The sequence below is a fragment of the Schistocerca gregaria genome, chromosome 3 (genome assembly GCF_023897955.1).
Source record: "Schistocerca gregaria isolate iqSchGreg1 chromosome 3, iqSchGreg1.2, whole genome shotgun sequence".
NCBI classification, from domain to species: domain Eukaryota; kingdom Metazoa; phylum Arthropoda; class Insecta; order Orthoptera; family Acrididae; genus Schistocerca; species Schistocerca gregaria.
In genome coordinates this window covers 767,135,140-767,156,761 of record NC_064922.1, presented here as the reverse complement: position 1 = coordinate 767,156,761, position 21,622 = coordinate 767,135,140, and the positions used below count along the sequence as shown (strand labels likewise).

At 41.6% G+C, this 21,622-nt stretch overlaps 1 protein-coding gene across 1 annotated transcript in view; it reads right to left on the bottom strand.

Annotated features, from left to right (window-relative positions):
* Nucleotides 1-21,622, bottom strand: part of LOC126354018 (ATP-dependent translocase ABCB1-like) — a 242,263-nt gene that overhangs the window by 107,070 nt on the left and 113,571 nt on the right. Inside the window, exons 11-13 of the mRNA XM_050003341.1 lie at nucleotides 20,064-20,267; nucleotides 10,973-11,143; nucleotides 5,115-5,310 (exon numbers count right to left, since the gene is read on the bottom strand). Of these exons, the coding sequence (XP_049859298.1) occupies nucleotides 5,115-5,310; nucleotides 10,973-11,143; nucleotides 20,064-20,267 (571 nt within the window). The remainder of the gene's footprint in view (nucleotides 1-5,114; nucleotides 5,311-10,972; nucleotides 11,144-20,063; nucleotides 20,268-21,622) is intronic.

Genomic DNA, 21,622 nt, shown 5'->3' with positions numbered 1-21,622 from the left:
CTCAAATGTTCATATGTATGTGAATTCCTAAGGGACCAAACTTCTGAGTTCATCGGACCCAAGACTTACACACTACTTAAACGAACTTAAGCTAACTTATGCTAAGAACGACATACACACCCATGTCCGAGGGAGGACTCAAACTTCCGGCGGGAGGAGGCGAGTAATCCGTGACATGGGGCGTCAAACCGCGCGGCCACTCCGCGCGGCTCTGTTTGACGTATTACACCTGCTTAACCCAAGAATAATACTGGTAGTCGATTTGACGAACACAGTCCCCTGCAATAACCCTCCCTCTCTCCCTCTTGTTGTCGACGGGAGGAGCGCGCCAGTCCAGCAGCACTGTTTGACGAATCTACTTGGCTCTGTGATTCCGCCTGCGGAAGTGACCTAAGTCGCTCTTCCATCAGGTAAACCAGGTAAACCATATTTCGTCCCGACGATACAGCGTCGAATCGACGAAAGTATAAGTGTGCACGTAAATGCTGATTCGTGGAAATGATTAAAGTGTGGTATTCACGAATAGAGTGGACTCGTCGATTCAATGAACGTTTAATAATGAATGACCAATTTGCTATAGCTGCCTGACTGGATGGTGGTTTCAAGTTGGTTGTGGTACCTAGTCCATAACTTTCATTTCTCTTTAGGTTCTGAAGAATTACCCAAAAACCGAGAGGTATGGATGCAATGGAATCAGATTATGACGTATCATCGTCTGATGATTCTGACGAAGACTACAACGCCGAAAAAGAAGACATCCTTTCCGATGACACTACTGACTCTGCATCAGATTATGATGAAGAAACATTCACTCAGCGGTGTCCCAAAATGAGAAGGAAGTGACTGTTGGCAAAAACAAGAAGAAGGAAAAGCAGTCAGCTATGCGCCCCAAAAATACTGCCCTGAAAAATGTGCACAGTACAAGTAGCAAGAATGGTTCAAGGAAGAGCCGTCAGCTATCCAGTCGTCAGTGGAAAATGAAAAGTCTGTGTGAAACCACTGGTTAAACACTAGCAATGAACATGGTAGGCCATGTTCACCAAGCACCGATTGCCTCCACTGGATATACATATGACATCCTAAAAAGTTTTGAATTTTTTTTTATCAGATGGCATACTCAACGAAATATTACTTTGCACGAACGTCGAAATCGCTGAGCAACGCACAAAACATAAACCTTCAATAGGACTTCGAACACCAGCAAAAGTCAGATGGAAGCTAGTCTGGGGCTGCTTATACTCAGCGCTGCCTGAAGACAAATTATCTTCCTACGTGTATTCTTTTCATTGAGAGTCGATGCGGTGCTGAGGTTTGGCTACAACTTCTCGAGCTCGATTCAGTTTTATGATAAACTGTCCTCCATTTGACATCAGAACCTCATGGGATCCTAACGATAAGCTGTATCCAATGACAAACGTTTGGGAGATGTTGCAAGATAACTCTCAGCAACACAAATCTGATGCCTATGACACTACTGACTGCAACTAGTTGGATTCCGCGGTCGGGTCGCATTAAAGATGTAAATTCCCAACAAACCCATCAAATATTGAATGACAACCGTAATGATGTACGACAATGTGACAATATACATGATATACGCTGAGTCTTATTTGGAGAAGGGGACGACTCGTGCTGGAATACCTGTGGCAGATTTTTTTGTGGAAATACTTGTTCATTTTATCAAAGGCTCGATTCTAAATGTAACCACTGACAATTGGTTCACGTGTATTCCGTATTTCAATAAGCTGAAGTCTGACCACGAACTCACCGCCCTGGGGCCAATTCGGTTCAATAAGAGGGTACTTCCGGCTGCATTCGTCGATATAAATTTTGAAAACCGGAGTACAGGTGCATCCTTCTTCATTTACGATGACGATCTACCGGCAGTTTCCTATAAGCCAAAACAGAGTAAGCTCGTATGCATCCTTTCATCCGCTCGCTATGATAGCCTCATCCATCTGGACAACCATAAACCGGGCCAAATTCTCCAGCACAATGAGACGAAATATGGCGCTGATACACTTGAACATATGTGCCACACTGAAAATGTGACTGTGGCCACTCTTCTATTTTTGTAGTGTGATAAATATCGCCATGATAAACTCCTACATATTTATATACACAATTTCCACAGCGTCCATGAACTGCAATGAGGCGGAAGGAATCCGCTTCAGCTGGATTCCGTGTTCTACCTTGCACGTGCTTTGTTGAAGGAATGGCTCATTAAAAGAAAAGATTTTGCAGGGCGACATCGGCACGTGAAGCAGAGAACACAAAGTTACTTACGACTGTGAGCGGTTCCTGAAATAAAAGGAAGAGGAACTCCACCCCTCCTCCAGCGATTCCCAACCCAGGTCAAGGAGCCGTATCCGATACTCAGCCGTCTCAGCCTAGAAAATGCCGCATTTGCAGAGACTGCAGCTATAATCTGAGGAAAATGATGAAAAGCAACTGTGTAACTTTGATGCACCTGTGTGTGGGGAACATTGCAAGACTGTGTGGAACATGTGCTATCAGCAACGTTCATGAAGCCTGAAGGAATTCACGTCGTGGGAATGAGTTACCTTTCTCCCAGAGCGTGTTTACTTCCAAGACAATTTCGTACAGTTCCTCAACGCAACATTTATAATCAAGAGGCCATTTGCGATATGTAGACATATTATTTGATTTTTCTGTATTTTTTTCGGATGTTGTATTCGTTTTTATATCAACTGTTCTGATTATTTCGTTAGATATACGTACTTCCTGTGTTTCCACATTTTTTGTCAGGTTACTTTTGATTGATTAGGTAGACGGATCTAGTATTTTTCTTCTTCTGTTGTTTGCATTCAACACTCCTGGCACGCAGCGATCACTCAAATTGTCGTAAAAGTACTGATGCACTTTTCCTTTCGGTACTTATTCCATCAAGAAGAGAATAGAAGCTTTCGAAATGTGGTGCTACAGAAGAGTGCTGAAGATTAGATGGGTATATCACATAACTAATGAGGAGGTATTGAATAGGATTGGGGAGAAGAGAAGTTTGTGGCACAACTTGACCAGAAGAAGGGATCGATTGGTAGGACATGTTTTGTGGCATCAAGGGATCACCAATTTAGCATTGGAGGGCAGTGTGGAGGGTAAAAATCGTAGAGGGAGACCAAGAGATGAATACACGAAGCAGATTCAGAAGGATGTAGGTTGCAGTAGGTACTGCGAGATGAAGAAGCTTGCACAGGATAGAGTAGCATGGAGAGCTGCATCAAACCAGTCTCAGGACTGAAGACCACAACAACAACAACAACAACAACAACAACTTATTCCATTGCGTTCCCAGCGGGTGTAAAGTATATATCGACGCCCTTTTGTTTGTGATCCTACGCGGTGAAAGTTCTTGTGATGTATTGCTATACAAAAAAGATTTATTTTTCTTTAAGTTTCCCTCAATAAGGGGTTTAGAATTCTACCTTTGCGTCGCTTTTTATCATGTTTCTGGCCAAACCTTGGTCTGGTAGTTATATCGACGGAGGTATATGTATGGAAAGGTATAGTATACTGGGATTAATACAGTATTTTAATGTTAAAACAAATCAACTCGTTTAAGAACTCAGTGCAGCGAACTAAACGAATGCTAAACTACGTTTTTATATTTCTGGCTCCCTAGGTTTAAGACAATGTGTGCTTGTGCTAAGTGAAGAAAGAAAGAAATAATTGTCTCTAACCTGCTGTCTTAGATGAAAGCATTGCGAAGTATTCCAATTGTTTTCCGTATGAAGTAGTAACCAAGATCACACTTCAGGCGATAATTATATCTTTGTATCTGATGATGGCATAATAGCCGAAAACCGGTTTGTGTAATAAATAACAAATATTGTAGAATATTAAACCAGTGATGTGTGTGTTTTCATTCAGAGTGTGCGAAATATTCTACCGAGAACCGACGGAACAGTCAATCAGCGCTAATGATTGTTATCTCAAGCATGGCGTTAAGTACTTTGTCTCTTCCTTCACCCTTATTCCTGGGTCGATGACTTAGCGCTGGAATATGACGCTATTAAGAAGCTTGTTCACCTGTCGCAGAAAACAAACTCTTTTGACCTCTGCATGCAGATTAAATACGGGGAAAATACTGGATATTCATGCGTATTTCTGTGTGTACTCGTTGATATTTTTCACGTTGAACCATTTCTGAATGCTCGCTTCCCGCGCCCGGGTTCCCGGGTTCGATTTCCGGCCGGGTCAGGGATTTTCTCTGCTTCGTGATGGCTGGGTGTTGTGTGTTGCCCTTACGTTAGTTAGGTTTAAGTAGTTCAAAGTGACTGATGACCATAGATGTTAAGTCCCATAGTGCTCAGAGCCATTTGAACCATTTTTGATTAACACTTTTAAACGATCTTCATCAATCCCCGTAGGTCTTCCTGGAGGGGACCGATGGGCCTTGAAGTCTGGTCCCTTCAATCCCACAGACCAACCAATCTTCCACTAGGTGGAGAGTCACTAATATGGAAGCGGTCCTTCTTAAGACGAGAAAACCATTTTCTTGCCGTGCTCTGTCCAATGACATTCCGATACAATCTCTGCTACTGTCACCCCTCTGATGAATCACACAGAAGCACATATCGGAAATCTTCCAATTTCTCCTAGTGGCACTCCATTTCCTAGCGTCCACAGCTCGAAACACTATCTCCAGACGACAAAATGACGATATGTAAACTCAGACAGCGAGAGTGAACCACAAATAAAAACCGATAAATAACCCCACAGCAACCGGAAAGCCGACGTGCAAAACAGAAACGACAGGATCTTATGCTTCAACTTAATAAATGGAGGTGTGGTCGTGATATTAGTCTTTTGTTATGTGAGTATAGGTAGAAACCAGCTTCCATGGACAGAATTGATGAAGACATGGGGAAGGAAAGTGTGTTATAAGGATATATGGGGTGTTGCAGCAGACTGGTATCTGGTGAGTGAGTTTGGCTGGAATATTGCAGGTATTGTTACGAGGAAAGTGTCGACATGAAACCGGCAATGGAGTTCAGGCGAGAACAAGAATGTTAGGAAAACGTCGCTGCAGTTTGATCAGCAACTTGCGTAGTAGTTTTAGCGCAGGGAACCAGTCGTGTTGGCGTGCTCACCTTTCACCTTGCCGTCCTCGTCGGCGGCTGAGAGCTGTGTGGTGACGAGTGCGTGGTAGTGACTCTTGAGAGCCATCAGCTGGTCGTGGGTGCCCTCCTCGACCACGGCGCCCCCAGATACCACCAGGATCCTGTCCGCGTTGCGTATCGTCGACAGCCGATGCGCTACGATGATCGTTGTTCGACCCATACTAGCCTGCGTCAGTAATGTCTAGGTTATTTACGTAACTAACGTACCTTTACCCAACTCTATTTTATATTTTATACCAACTTACAGTAGCTATTCGATTACTTTTGATTTCGTAGTGATAATAAAAAAGGGCCCGCAAGTAACAAGGACTTGATGCAATACATTCAAAACAAAAATTTTTGTTACTGTTTTTATTGGTAATGACAAGCTCGGAACATTTGTCGCCGTCAGTTTGAACAAATAAAATAATTTGAACAAAAATCATTATAAAGGGTGAGTCAGGTACCCCTACGGATGTCGTTTTATGCAATACACAGTTTTATAGCTGGCGTTTAGTAACCAAGCGCGAGATTTTCCATATTCTCTCGCTCACTACGTACAAACTATTAGTCCTACAGAGAAAAATGAACAAGACCTTTTTCTAGAAAATGTAATACAGTTCAATTTTGTATCAGAATACGTTTAAGCTGGTGGCAACTGTTTTCGAGTTATGCAAGGCAAACGTACAAAAGTAATCTCCAGATGCACCTGCATTCCTCACCAGTCGCTGTTTCTAGTATGTTGTTCGCGGCATTTCCTTCTATCACTGAACAAAAACTTCCGACTACACGAACTATTCCCGATGTTCGACCTTTTTTAATCTCTATTGATAGGATCATTACGCCACCAACGTAGTCGGATACTTACTTAACATTAATAATTTAAACCTGCCCGTGATGGCAATGAACGAACCGACTTTTGTGAACGTTACGCTAAAATTAATCACGTTGATAACTCGATCCAAACTCAGTTCTGACAAGCACAGAACTTCGTAATCAGAGGGCCTGACGAATACAATGACCTAATTGTTTATTTTATACTGTTAAAATTGACAAAATCGTTAGATAAAATTTACACAAACGTCGGTTTTACAAATTTTAAGTGCTCGACTAAGCCGGTGGCATAATAAGGCCAGTCAGTGAAGACCTAAAAAAAAGGTTGAATGTGGGAAATAATTGTGGAAGTCGCAAATTTTTGGACAATAACAAGAGGGAGTACCGTGAACAACATAAAAGAAATCTTGTGCGTTGGCGCTGAGCGTGGGAATGGCGGTGCGTTTGAAAGTCACTTTCGCACGTGTTTCTTGAATAACTCGAAAACTAAAGCCTCTCATGCAACGGTATCCCAGTACAAAATTCAACGACACCAAATTTTCTACAAAAAAGCTGCCGTTCGTTTTTTCTCAGGGCCTAATAGATTCTGCTTAGTGAGCGAAGGAATATGAAAATCTCACACGTGATTTTTTAATGCCAGATATAATATGATGTTCTAAGACCGAAACTGACCGATGCTTAAGGTTTTCAATTAAACAGCTGATGTTCAAATATGCATCTCAACAATTATTTTTTTTCCTGTCTTAAGCATACTGAAAACTAAACAGCACATTCACCAGACAGAATTGACGTTTTTGTAGAGTTCCGGTGATTATAATGTAAATATTATGAGTAGGCCACATAATAACAATACAGTACTGATCACAAATGTGATACGTGAACATCATAGGGAAGGTTCATAAGCTACAAATAACGCGAACTTTCAAGTCGAGAAAGTCTGTTGTGAATGGAAAGAATACGCCATGACCGAAAAAGTGGGCTCAAGAATGAGTGGAGAAAACCATATGAATTAACAATAAGGGAGAAGGAGTTGTCACCAGGACGTGGAACAAGGAGAACAAAACGCTGACAGTAATATCTCGAATAAGTCATCCCTTAGGAAAACTTCATTCAGAGTTTAAGTATTGGAAGAACGACAAAAGTCCTCTACTAGTAATGATTACGGTGGTACCACTTCAGCAAACGGCAAAATATCTATTTTGAAGAACTATTCAGTTTGTAGTGCACTTAAGAAAGAACCAAGCTGAACGTGTTGCAAGTTTTTTATTCTCAGTTAGCAGAGAGTGTTTAGTTCTTGAAGGTTTCATATGAACGACGCCTCTGGGCTACCTCAATACTCCTTTGAGAATTATGGACGTGTAATGCAACGCCTTCGGTAGTAGGTGGTCCCCTCTCACAATACAGATGGGAGCTGGATCGTCTCAGGGAGTGGCAACCCTACCCTGTATGAGCTCTTGTTCTGTCTCACCTCCATATCCTTAGGGGAAACACCCTAAAACCATAATCCATCCAAATCTCTATCAGTTCCTATACAGTCCTTCATCTCTTCTAAACCTCCAATGGACAAGTATGAGAAGAATCATCCAAACCTTCCCTGAAGGCTGAGGATTAGCCACAGCAGCAGAACTACTGAACCACCCGTCTGTAAGAAAGGAAGGGCAGCAGCCGCAACCAGTGACGCAGCCTAGCTGGGGTGGCAAAGAAGAAGGAGCTTCAGTCACTGTAGGGCTAGCTGCTACGACACTGATGTGGTGACAGATTTCAGCTGTGGAGACTCTCACAACAGCGCTTGGAGCTGCCTCGATTCAGACTTATGACTGTTATAGCTTTGTTATCTACGAAGATATGATCAGCCATATGGCGTTTCTAAATGACACCCTTTATTTTTTTATTCGTTCATTTCCTCTCCTCAAGACCTATTCAAAAAAGTATCGCAGTGTACCATTCACAGAAACACAACGTTACTAACTGCATAACACCAAACTGACTTTGAGCCTGGGCTCACAAACTCGTCCACTTGCTGCAGTTGTCAGAAAATAAATGAAAACCAAGTAAAAACATTTCACAAAATTGACTTTGACTCTCCTGTACCATTGCCTAGGAGTAGAACATTCAAAGGTGCTCAAAGTGGTGAACCTGGACACCGATATACTGGTGCACTCGTTGAATGAAAGAATTATTTACTGCTTCCAGAGTTGCCTGGCGAAGAGAATTACAAGGAAGCAATATGCGTTCCTATATGTCCTCTGGAGTTGTTGGAATATTGCTATAGACAACGTCTTTAATGCACCCCCAAAGAAAAAGGTCCATAGGATTTAAATCAGGAGACCTAGCAGGCCAATTAAGTGTTCTTCCTCGACCAATCCAATTGGCAGGATACCTTCGGTTCAGAACACGATATTCACGCAAGGGTTATGTGCTGGACATCCATCGTGTTGATACCACATGAGCATTCTGGTTCTTAGCGGCACTTCATCCAGAAGAGAGCAAATTCGTATGAGGAAGTTGGCATACGCTGTTCCGTTTAGGCTACCATTGATGAAATTCAGGCCAATAATTGTAGTACCAAGCATCCCAATCCAGACGTTAACTCTCCATTGACACTGATGTTCCACCTGTCCAAGCCATCGTGGGTTGTCGCTGGACCAATAATACTTGTTCCTTGTATTTACCTGTCCTTTGTTTGAGAACGAACATTCACCGGTAAATAGAACACTGGAGAAGAAATTCGTGTTGCCGAGGATTTGCTGCTCTGCCCACTGACAGAACTGTACACGATTCTGGAGGTAGGTGTACATGGTGAGGATGGAACCGGTGACGTGTAAGAATACGATGTACTCTGGTTTTAGGAATGCCAATCTCGTGTTCAAGCTGTCGTGTGCTCACATGTGGCTTGAAAGCAACTGAAACGAGAACAGTAACTTCGGCGCTTCGTCTGTGCGATTGCTACGACGAGTGCGTTGCCGTGGGCTGAAACTTCCCGTTACCTAAGGCCTCGCAACAAGACGAGAAAACATCCATCGGGTAGGTGGGTTCGTGTCAGGATATCGCTGTTTACATTTGTCCTCTGTCAACGTCAGCTTGTGGATGTGTCCCATTACCCCGAGTACCTGCACTAAGCGCTGGGAGCATCAACGTCAATGTTGTGTCATGTAATTAATAACGTTGTGTTTCAGTGAATGATAAACTGTGATACATTGTTGAATAGGTCTTTAGGAAAGGAAATGAGTTACCGAATAAAAAATACAGGGTGCCATTTAAAAAAGTCATATCTTTGTAGAAAACAAAGCTACAACGAAGGCAATCATGCTGATCGATGTCCCCGTGACTGCTAAACAACTTATGCTTAAAACATTTTGTAATTTGCATCTGGACAAACAGTTATTTAGGATGGTCAAGATAAATAGGACACCCTGTATATGTGAAGAGCATATTTGTTCAGATGTTTTTCACTTGTGGTATGATTGCTTGTAAGTACACTGTTTCTACATTTTATGGAAGTAATCCTATTAAGTACATTGTATTTTTAAGCCATTTCATTATATTTTCTAGGTAACCCTACGTAATTTTTATTGTGATGAAGACCGTGGTAGTGCTGCCGAAACCATTGTCAGTTTGACAACGATTTTATGCAGCCGTGGTGCCTATAGGTACATTCTGCAATTAAGTTAACGCACGCTGCTGTACTTCAGCCAATAACAATATATACGGTTTTACAAAAAGGTACGGCCAAACTTTCAGGAAACATTCCTCACACACAAAAAAAGAAAATATGTTATGTGGGCATGTGTCCGGAAACGCTTACTTTGTATGTTAGAGCTCATTTTATTACTTCTCTTCAAATCACGTTAATCATGGAACGGAAACACACAGCAACAGAACGTACCAGCGTGACTTCAAACACTTTGTTACAGGAAATGTTCCAAATGTCCTCCGTTAGCAAGGATATATGCATCCACCCTCCGTCGCCGGCTGATGTGGCCGTGCGGTTCTAGGCGCTTCAGTCTGGATCCGCGTGACCGCTACGGTCGCAGGTTCGAATCCTGCCTCGGGTATGGATGTGTGTGATGTCCTTAGATTAGTTAGGTTTAAGTAGTTCTAAGTTCTAGGGGACTGATGACCTCAGATGTTAAGTCCCATTGTGCTCAGAGCCATTAGAACCACCTTCGTCGCATGGAATCCCTCATGGGCTGATGAAGCCCTGCAGAATGGCGTATTGTATCACAGCCGTCCACAATACGAGCACGAAGAGTCTCTACATTTGGTACAGGGGTTGCGTAGACAAGAGCTTTCAAATGCCCCCATAAATGAAAGTCAAGGGGGTTGAGGTCAGGAGAGCGAGGAGGCCATGGAATTGGTCCGCCTCTACCAATCCATCGGTCACCGAATCTGTTGTTGAGAAGCGTGCGAACACTTCGACTGAAATGTGCAGGAGCTCCATCGTGCATGAACCACATGTTGTGTCGTACTTGTAAAGGCACATGTTCTAGCAGCACTGGTAGGGTATCCCGTATGAAATCATGGCGGTGAATCGAGGACGTACAGTATACATACTGACGAAACTACAATGAGCTGTAACATGGAAATTAAGCGTTTCCGGACACATGTCCACATAACATCTTTTCTTTATTTGCGTGTGAGGAATGTTTCCTGAAAGTTTGGCGGCATCTTTTTGTATCAACCTCTATATATGTCCAATGTCCTACATATCGCTTCAGTTTTGGACTTTGGGACACAAATTGCTACATTATCAATTATCTTTAGTTAACTTGCAATACGAGAGTGACGTAATACTGTTTTGGTTCCCACGAGAGCTGAACAAATTATTGTCTACTCCAGAACTGAGTCGATTTCTTTTTGGAAGAATGCGAGTCACGTTTGTTAGTAGAACCATCAGCTGCACGAGCTCTGGATGACTATTAGGATATATGTTATGGAAATGTGCTAAATTCAGGCAACAAATCCTTGACGTTAGTGTCAGACTGGAACAAGCCAGCAGCTCGTCTTGTGCTCACCCTGTCCAGCGCGGCCTGCACCTTGGCCTCGCTGCCGGTGTCCAGAGCAGAGGTGGCCTCGTCCAGCAGCAGGATCTTAGGGCGGCGCACCAGCGCCCTGGCGATGGCGATGCGCTGCTTCTGGCCGCCCGACAGCTGGGCTCCGCGCTCCCCTACCAGCGTGTCGTAGCCCTGCACAAGTGATGGCGGAAAGTGTACGATCGGGTACAATAAAGAAGGACGTGACACACGAATTACTTCACTCAGCTCAGCAGCGGTGTCATGACAGGAGATACATTGCATCAAAGCTGCAGCAAAGAGAGACCATAATGGGTACTACGAGTAAAAACGAACTACCCACGGTGATAACGATATCGGCTTCCACAGGATGAGAGGATCACTGCCCATGTTGTTCATGTTACAGCCGATGATGTGGTTTCAGAGTGTTGTGAATACTGACAACTTGCTTTGAATGTTCAGAAATGGAGAACTGCGCACTTTTGATATTGAAAATCGTATTCTCCTACGACTACAGTCTAAACGGCAGACGTTGGAAGATGGACGCCAATCACCCTACGAAAGATTCGTCAGGAATCTAGGAAGCTCTTTGTGCGTCACTCCCGAAGGAACTGCAGAGACAACATAAAACTAATTATAGCGGTCACGAAGGCATTAAGCGACCATTCTTACCGACTGCTTTACACGAGTGGAACGGGAAGAAATCTTAGTTAACGGTACAATGGGAAATACCCCCCACCATGCACTTCATAGTGTTTTGCGGGATACAGATATACAGTAAACCCCAGATTTCTTAAAGAATCGAAATCTCTTATATAAAAGGGCTTCAAGCTTCTGATTGCCTTACAAATGAGTCAACCTGCTACATACTTAACATTAAGCAAGTAAGTGCGAAAAAGTTTAGAAAAGGTTTGAAATTATGTTTAAAGTTGAACACGAGTCGCCTACTTCTCTCATTGTCAAATGCTGCATGAGAACACTCTGTAATTTACTCTCTGTTCCAAGCAAAAGCAAGTTTTTCACGCACATCAATGCGTATGACGTTGTATCTCCTGAACCACGTGTCGTAGAATGATATAATTTACAGTTATACTCAGTGTTGTTTGTTTGTGTTGCGTGTACGGTCAGTAATAAAGAAGAGATGAATTAAAACGTCAGGGCTGTTGCGGTAGTTTTACAGCATGGACAGCGAAAATGAAGTAAACGATAATTTTGTTTTCCTTTTATCATTTTCCGCGTTGTGTCAGCGAGAAAAAGTTAGATGTTATAAGAAGCTTTCTCTCATTCCCAAATTGTGGAGAAATACATTCTGCGTATTTGCGTGCGGTGAGTCATGCTGCCTGAAGACACATATACTGTTTGTAGCTGTAATGCTTGTCGTACTATGTTGAACCTTTCGTATGACTTGAATAGTATTATTTTAGATTATGTCAGCATTTTAAGTTCTTAAATTATGTCACTATTTACATGAAACGAAATAAAAGTTTTGTTGCTCCTTGAAGCCATTATTTGGGCATCCTGCAAATGGTTTCAGGTTCCTAGTAACGGAATAGTCGATTGGTAATATTGGTGTGTAGATGTGCATGGTTATAGCTATATTCTCATTAAATGAGAGCGTATTGCATCTTTGACTGGCGACCCCAAGGGTATACTCAGTCACTTAATTGGAAAAGATTTGTTCTTTTTTTCACAATGGCACCTTTCCTTCGTCAAATATAAGGTTTGTCATCTTACATGAAAGTAAATACGGATGTGTGATGTGGGCATGTAGAACAATAGTGTCGCATTTTTCTTGTTGAAGCGTGTGGAGATACGAATGACGATGGAACCCGAAGTCAACACACAGCCTGTAACGTATTTCGTTAGCTACTTAACTGCTCCGGTTGCATGCTTTTCTCTAGTGTATTTGTTTCTGTTTTATTGCAAATTCTTTTAACACTTGTTGGTATCTTTCTCTTTTCACACAATTATGAATTGTACATGAACATATTTTCTATTATGTGCAATTGTAAGACGTAAGACGTACTGTAAATAGACTCACCGCGCTATACCTAGTTAGGAATAAATGCAGTCTGTGCTTTTAAGCGCGATGGAGGGCGATAGCAATGGAATGGAAATACACTTGGGTGGATGAGTCATGCAAGTTTTGGAGAAAAAAGTGTCGTGGAGCTGTATTTGGACTGTGAATTGTGGACAAAAGTGTTGAGAAAATTACCTGAACTACAGGATGAAGTGGAGTTCGATTTTAGAGATCCAATAGAGCGATACAGGCTGATGTGACGTTGCGCTATGTCAGTGCGTTAGAGCTGTTTGGTTAACTTTATATCGTTTACAGAAAGTATACAATGACTGTGAATGTATAGAAGGATGGCAGAGAAGCGAACAGAAAGGTTGTAGAGGAGACAGAAGTATTTACCGGTGAAACTCCACGAGCAAGAAGACAAGATCGAAGGTAGTTCGATAATTTTCTGTGGCGGCTATCGTCTGCGTGAAGTGTAGTGACTGATGAACGCTTAATTAAGTCCCGAGGGTGGAAGAATTGTAAAAAAAACAATCACCGTGAAGAATTGATAATCTGGTTAGTGAGGGAGAAGTTGTGCGTAGGGACAATGGTCTGGGAAGAAGCTTTCTCTTTGGAAAGGTTAAAACATCGCATGAAGACTTGAGTTTGAGACAAACGTAGAACGTTTATAATAGGAAGATCATAACACGAATTTTATTTGAAGTGAGACTAAATAACTGTCCATACCTTCGAACAAATAAATAGAACATGTGCTCTTTATTACTGCAAGACGGTGTTTTCACTATAACATCTCGTAGAATCTTAACCAGAAATCTCAATTAGAATTATTTCTTTTATTTACGTCTAACTGTGAACAAACGACCTTCCAGGGCAAGATTTTGGATGTTCAAAATTTCAAGGAAATTTGTTGCTATTGGACAATGAACGCAGTCATTTGTAGTCGACGTTGATGATCCGCTACGTCGGGAGAGGATCACATATCACACAACATCTAACCGCAGCTCGTAATGTCAGAAAAGTAGGAAGTACGATGAACAGATTAATGGACACTAAAGAATTACAAAATGCAGTCTGCGAAACGTCATCGTTGTCAATTCTATACAACCATTGCAGACGGTTACAACAGTTAAATTACACAACAAAAATATGCAAGAGGAAGTATTTTAACGAAATAAAGTGCTTTCTTAACGAAAGATTGTTCTTCAGTTTAAAAGACTGGGGATTTAGTAAGTCGATGTGTTTCTTCTGATACAGTAAAAATGCGTAACTATGTTAGGTGCAGAGCTTTTGTAAATCATTTTATATCTATTGTTAAAATCGTTTAGAATTATGCTAAAATAAGATTTTGTAATTTATTCACAATTTTATAGTGGACGAAAAGAAATTCAAAGTAACGATTTAGCTGGGCTGTGGCATTCAGAATGTGTTAAACAAAACTAAAACATGTTGTATCATAAATAAGCAGTTTCAAAAGTTATCAGAATTCACTGCTTACAATTAACGTTAAACACGTACTTTAATTTTGACTTCTGCTACATCCACATCTTATTACATACCTCTGTCGTTAGTTAATTTTTCATAACAAGTTCGTCCGAGTTATTTGTTGTATGTTGGACTGTATGTGTGGTTAAATGTGTATATACAATTTGTGCATTTAAATGAAGAACAAATGCCGGATAGGTAGTTAACACGTGTTTCTTTCAGTTAACTTTTGTGTGTACTGGAGTAATTAAGTTTCGTTCATATCAGACTGACTTTTGTACAGGCACTGAAGAAGCAGCTTACTTGAATAACCACATGACAGCATAATAAAGACATTGGTAGTTGCCTGGCAACAAAAAAAAAGCATTAATTTTAATTATTATTTGTTCAATATTTTATCTGCTGACATTTGGCTATCCATCGTCAACTAGCAACGCTATATAGCATGGTAATAGTATCAAGGGACAGTATACAGATAAACAAATGCACGAAGATATTTTTCCAGACAGTATAATTACAATAGGACAATTATTCACTGATCTAAGCCTTGCACAATAGCAGCAGAGGGGTTACCGAGCTTAACCGCTTTATCTGCTGGACGACTATCATCAGTAGTGTCACATTCCCTCAATTTACGGGACATTGTCAACAGTTGGAATTTAATCCAGGGCCTTGTCGGAAAGTATGCTGAACTGAGAACGCTGATATGAGACACCTCTCGCTGGCCAAATACTGTTGATATAAATTTTTTTTCGCGTGCAAAGATTCGAACCGAAAACCTCTGATTACAGCGCCAGCGCAGTAGGTACTTTGGCAACCTCAGCTACTTACTCAGCTGTTACACTTCCTGAACTTTCAAGTGATTAAGATGGTTTGATGGTGATGGTAAAATTGTAGCAACAACTTCGTTCGAATTCACACAGGCAACGCACGATTTTCTAAGCCGCTTAAGAAATCAGCGTCACTTCCCTAGAAATACGTATAGACTACTGCACAGTGCGAAAACAGAACACTTTGTGTGTGAACTGTGACTAGTAAGGGAATATTTCCAAGTGCAAATAAACGATCTTGATGAAACTTAGCGGGTGTGAAGAGGGGACAAAATAGTGAAATACGTATTTTTTTTTATTTGTGCCCAATTTCACTTTTAATGTGCAAAACACACCCCGGAATGTAATTTGGCATTTTAGGTTTAGAAGGAATATCTTCGAAATGATAATACATAAGAAATGTTCTTCAAAACTATGTGATCAACTTTTGTAATAATTTGAAATTTTGAAAGTTACCCCATCACCTCCAATTAATTTTGAAAAGTGAAAACTTTCTTTACAACACAAATTAAAGAAACAGTCAAACCACACCAATCCCTGTGTAATAAAGCAGGGTTAGACATACTATTTTAGGAAAATAAGCTGTAAACAACGTTCCGTAGGAGTTTGTCAACATTACTGATTAAAATATCGAAGCATTCACTACTATTATGATTATTTAATTATTTCTCTTCTCCATCGTGTATATTTCGTGAAGAAATTTTGTCCTTTTTATGTACATGGTGAAAAAACTTTATCTTTTAAACGCTTTTTTACAGATTACCATTACTGAAATTACTTGCTATCATAAGAATGAATTAATTATTATTTTCTATTAAGAAAATACACGTATGTGAAACGGCAAACAGAAAAAAAAGTTGAAAATAAAACGTAAACGCCTACAGAGGTGGCCGAGCGGTTCTAGGCGCTTCAGTCTGGAACTGCGCGACCGCTACGGTCGCAGGTTCGATACCTGCCTCGGTCATGGATGTGTGTGATGTCCTTAGGTTAGTTAGGTTTAAGTAGTTCTAAGTTCTAGGGGACTGATGACCTCAGATGTTAAGTGCCATAGTGCTCAGAGTCATTTGAGCCAAAAACGTAAAATAACAAATGAAAATATAAATGAAATACAAGCAAAATAAATAATTAGAGTAATGAATGTATGGATATTTTAATTAGATTTGTTGAAAAATGTCCGAGACAACATTGTGACAGCTTATTTCCCTAAAATAGTATTTCGAACTCTGCTTTATTACACAGGGATGTATGTGGTATGAAAGCTTATTTATTTTATGTTGCAAAGGAAGTTTTCATTTTTCAAAATTAATTAATTATGGTAGGCTACTTTGCGGAATTTCAGATTATTACAGAAGCTGATTATACAGATTTCAGTTAGTACGTGTCAACTTTTGTATGAAAAACATTTTTTGTATATCATCAGTTCGAAGATATTCCCTTTAAACCTAAAATGTCAAATTTGGCACAAACAAAAAATTACAAATTACATGATTTCGCCCCTCTATACACCAGCCAAGTTTCATAAGGATGGTATACTGACATTTGGCAATGTTCCCTTATCAGTTACAAACGGGGTAGAGAAAAGTTCATAGAGACCCTGTATCAGTACTCATAGTCTATTGTAAGGTTGATGAATTTAAAAATAGGTGGACGGACACTGCAGGTCTGTCACTTTTCGGACGCCTGTCTGAGGTACCTTCTACATCGACCCCTGCGTATACAGACTGAGGCCCACATATCTCAGAATAAATAAATGTATCGAGGGGCGGTTTTCGCCAGGTTTTAGCTGACAATATGGTGAATTTCCTGAGTCCTGCAATAAATTTTTATAGTCGCCGAATTACAACACAGACTTTGTTTTTTTCTGTGGTATTTGAAAGAAACTTCTAAGAGAACTTCAGCGACATATTTTGTAAGCGATCTGACCATTTAGTGTAGAGGTAATAGCTCCGCAAACCACTGTTCAGCCGTCAGGAGAAGAGGTTTCACAAACCTCTGCCCTACTACATCAAATGTAAGCAAACACGCAACTCGGGTATGGTTGTAGTGTTTACCTCTGCGCTTGAAACCGATCAGTCTGTGTTTTGTTGCTGTAACAGTCAGCTAACTTGCTCGTAAAGCTATTGAAACATTCAAAATATACAGGGTGTTACAAAAAGGTACGGCCAAACTTTCAGGAAACATTCCTCACACACAAAGAGTGATAATATGTTATGTGGACATGTGTCCGGAAACGCTTACTTTCCATCTTAGAGCTCATTTTATTACTTCTCTTCAAATCACATTAATCATGGAATGGAAACACACAGCAACAGGACGTACCAGCGTGACTTCAAACACTTTGCTAAAGGAAATGTTCAAAATGTCCTCCGTTAGCGAGGATACATGTATCCACCCTCCGTCGCATGGAATCCCTGATAGTCTGATGCATCCCTGGAGAATGGTGTATTGTGTCACAGCCGTCCACAATACGAACACGAAAAGTCTCTACATTTGGTACCGGGGTTGTGTAGACAAGAGCTTTCAAATGCCCCCATAAATGAAAGTCAAGGGGGTTGAGGTCAGGAGAGCGAGGAGGCCATGGAATTGGTCCGCCTCTACCGACCCATCGGTCACCGAATCTGTTGTTGAGAAGCGTATGAACACTTCGACTGAAATGTGCAGGAGCTCCATCGTGAATGAACAACATGTTGTGTCGTACTTGTAAAGGCACATGTTCTAGCAGCATAGGTAGAGTATCCCGTATGAAATCATGGTAACGTGCTACGTTGAGCGTAGGTGGAAGAAAATGGGGCCCAATCAAGACATCACCAACAATGCCTGCCCAAACGTTCACAGAAAATCTATGTTGATGACGTGATTGCACAATTGCGTGCGGATTCTCGTCAGCCTACACATGTTGATTGTGAAAATTTACTTTTTGATCACATTGGAAAGAAGCCTCATCCGTAAGGAGCACATTTGCACTGAAATGAGGATTGATACATTGTTGGATGAACCATTCGCAGAAGTGTACCAGTGGAGGCCAATCAGCTGCTGATAATGCCTGCACACACTTTGCATGGTACGGTAACACCTGGTTCTCCCGTAGCACTCTCCATACAGTGACGAGGTGACGTTACCTTGTACAGGAACAACTTCTGGGACGCTGACATTAGGGTTATCGTCAATTGCACTAAGAATTACCTCGTCCATTGCAGGTGTCCTGGTCGTTCTAGGTCTTCGCCAGTCACGAGTCATAGGCTGGAATGTTCCGTGCTCCCTAAGACGCCGATCAATTGCTTCGAACGTCTTCCTGTCGGGACACCTTCGTTCTGGAAATCTGTCTCGATACAAACGTACACCGCCACAGTTATTGCCCCATGCTAATCCATACACCAAATGGGCATCTTCCAACTTCGCATTTGTAAACATTGCACTGACTGCAAAACCACGTTCGTGATGAACACTAACCTGTTGATACTACGTACTGATGTGCTTGATGTTAGTACTGTAGGGCAATGAGTCGCATGTGAACACAAACACCGAAGTCAACATCACCTTCCTTCAGTTGGGCCAACTGGCGGTGAATCGGGGAAGTACAGTACATACTGACCAAACTAAAATGAGCTCTAACATGGAAATTAAGCGTTTCCGGACACATGTCCACGAAACATCTTTTCTTTATTTTTGTGTGAGGAATGTTTCCTGAAAGTTTGGCCGCACCTTTTTGTAACACCCTGTATACGACAGTCGAATACGTAATATCGGTAATGGCGAATGTCGCCAAACCATTATGGCAACGGTGCGGTTGCATGCTGAAGAGGGTCCAGATCGCGCCAAGCACACCCGATCTGTCTACGGAAACATTACAAAAAGTTCTGGCAACTGTAAGTGTGGAGAAATAAATATGCGAAGGAAAGCCAAGGTGAAAGAAATGAAACTAACTTTTTAGTAGCAGTAACACACAGAGCAAATGTCAATAAGAGACATCTCGGAAGTAAGAGGTGGATCAACCAAAAGAGTGTTCTGCGAACACTACGTTCCTTCACATTTCATCCTCTTCACATTCTGCTGCAACTACAGCTTCGTGAGATTGACTTTCAAAGCAGCAATCAGTTCTCCAAACGTTATCTACGAAAAGGGCGCAGAGATGTGGCGCATCTATGCAAAATTTCGTATGAGGAAGAAGCATCGTTTACAAACCATGGACAAGTCAATATTCGCAATATACACTAATCGCCAGTTGAAAATCCACGCTGACTCAAAGAAGTGGATAAAAACAACGATCTTGGTTTATCACCCTTTTGGTGAGTGTTTTACAAGTATTTGTATTGAACAATTATCTATGCGAACATTAAAAGTGTTTGAGGGAGATATAATAAGTTTGGCCAAATATCACGAGCGTAGATACTTATCGTCGGCCGCCGGCTGGTATGGGCGAGCGGTTATAGGCGTTACAGTCTGGAACCGCGTGACCGCTACGGTCGCAGGTTCGAATCCTGCCTCGGGCATGGGTGTGTGTGATGTACTTAGGTTAGTTAGGTTTAAGTAGTTCTAAGTTCTATTATAATGTTTCACCGTCGGGAGACTTACAACATCATTAATCTGTGCTGATTAACGAGGGTGAAATTGCACTGAGAAAGGCGAAACATGTTTTGTAGACTGTTAAAGTTATGTGAAATGAATGCTTGGTGGTGACGCTGGAAGTGATGTAACACATTTAAGATAACACAGCTTCGTTGAAAGGCTTACAGCACTCATATGAAACAGAAGGATTTACCTGTGGCAGTTTCGATATGAAGCCGTGCGCATTGGCTACTTTCGCCACCTCCTCGATTTCTTCCATGGAACAGCCTTCTCGCCCGTAGCGGATGTTCTCCGCGATAGTTGCGTGGAAGAGCACCGGCTCCTGGCCCACCACACCGATCTGAGAGCGCAGCCAGCCCACGTTCAGCGTCCTCAAGTCGCGCCCGTCCAGCTCCACCTGCAAACAGGAATAATTTCGACTTAAAGTCACGTAGTTTCACAGATTAAATTTGTTTTGGCTTACGAAATGTTCTATAAATCTCATAAGGTCTTTTAAGATTTTGTGTCATTGAGCTAGTCGATGTATTCCCGTCGTTAACTTACTGCACTCACTTTCGCCAGGAAGAGCGTTCTAATCTCCGTCTGGCCGCACACGTAAAATGTTTTCCGTGATGTTCCTAAAACAATTACAGAGGACGCAGGTGTGCTTCATTATGAAAGAGTACAAACGATATGCTTCAACTTCATCCAATCCGTGTTTGCAACCAGTTCCTAATAACCATGCTCCGGGTGTTCCTTCCATCTTTCGCTGTGAACAGCGTTATAAAGCTATAACTATGCAAAAAAGGAGATGCAGACTGGCAATGGCAAGGAAAGCTTTTCTGAAAAAGAGAAATTTGTTAACATCGAGTATAGATTTAAGTGTCAGGAAGTCGTTTCTGAAAGTATTTGTATGGATTGCAGCCATGTATGGAAGTGAAACATGGACAACAAATAGTTTGGACAAGAAGAGAATAGAAGCTTTCGAAATTTGGTGCTACAGAAGAATGCTAAAGATTAGATGGGTAGATCACATAACTAATGAGGAGGTATTGAATAGGATTGGGGAGAAGAGGAGTTTGTGGCACAACTTGATAAGCAGAAGGGACCGGTTGGTCGGACATGTTCTGAGGCATCAAGGGATCACAAATTTAGCATTGGAGGGCAGCGTGGAGGGTAAAAATCGTAGAGGAAGACCAAGAGATGAATACACTAAGCAGATTTACCGCGCGAAGTGGCGCAGTGGTTAGCACACTGGACTCGCATTCGGGAGGACGACGGTTCAATCTCGTCTCCAACCATCCTGATTTAGCTTTTCCATGATTTCCATAAATCGTTTCACGCAAATGCCGGGATGGTTCCTTTGAAAGGGCACTGGCGATTTCCTTCTCAATCCTCCCCTAATCCGAGCTTGCGCTCCGTCTCTAATGACCTCGTTGTCGACGAGACGTTAAACACGAACCACCTACCTACCTACTGAGCAGATTCAGAAGGATGTAGGTTGCAGTAAGTACTGGGAGATGAAGAACCTTGCACGGGATAGAGTAGCATGGAGAGCTGCAGCAAACCAGTCTCAGGACTGAAGAAGACAACAAGAACAATGCAAAAACTGAATAAAAAACAAAAAGTGTTCTGTAACGGCTGATTCCTTGTGCAGAAGTTTCTTTGTTACGATTTCTGTTTAATATACAAAGTAATCATTTGTAAATGTAGACAGGAGATTTTTTTTTTCGCTGTGATTCGATATTCTGGAAAAAATCCTGTACAGACGTG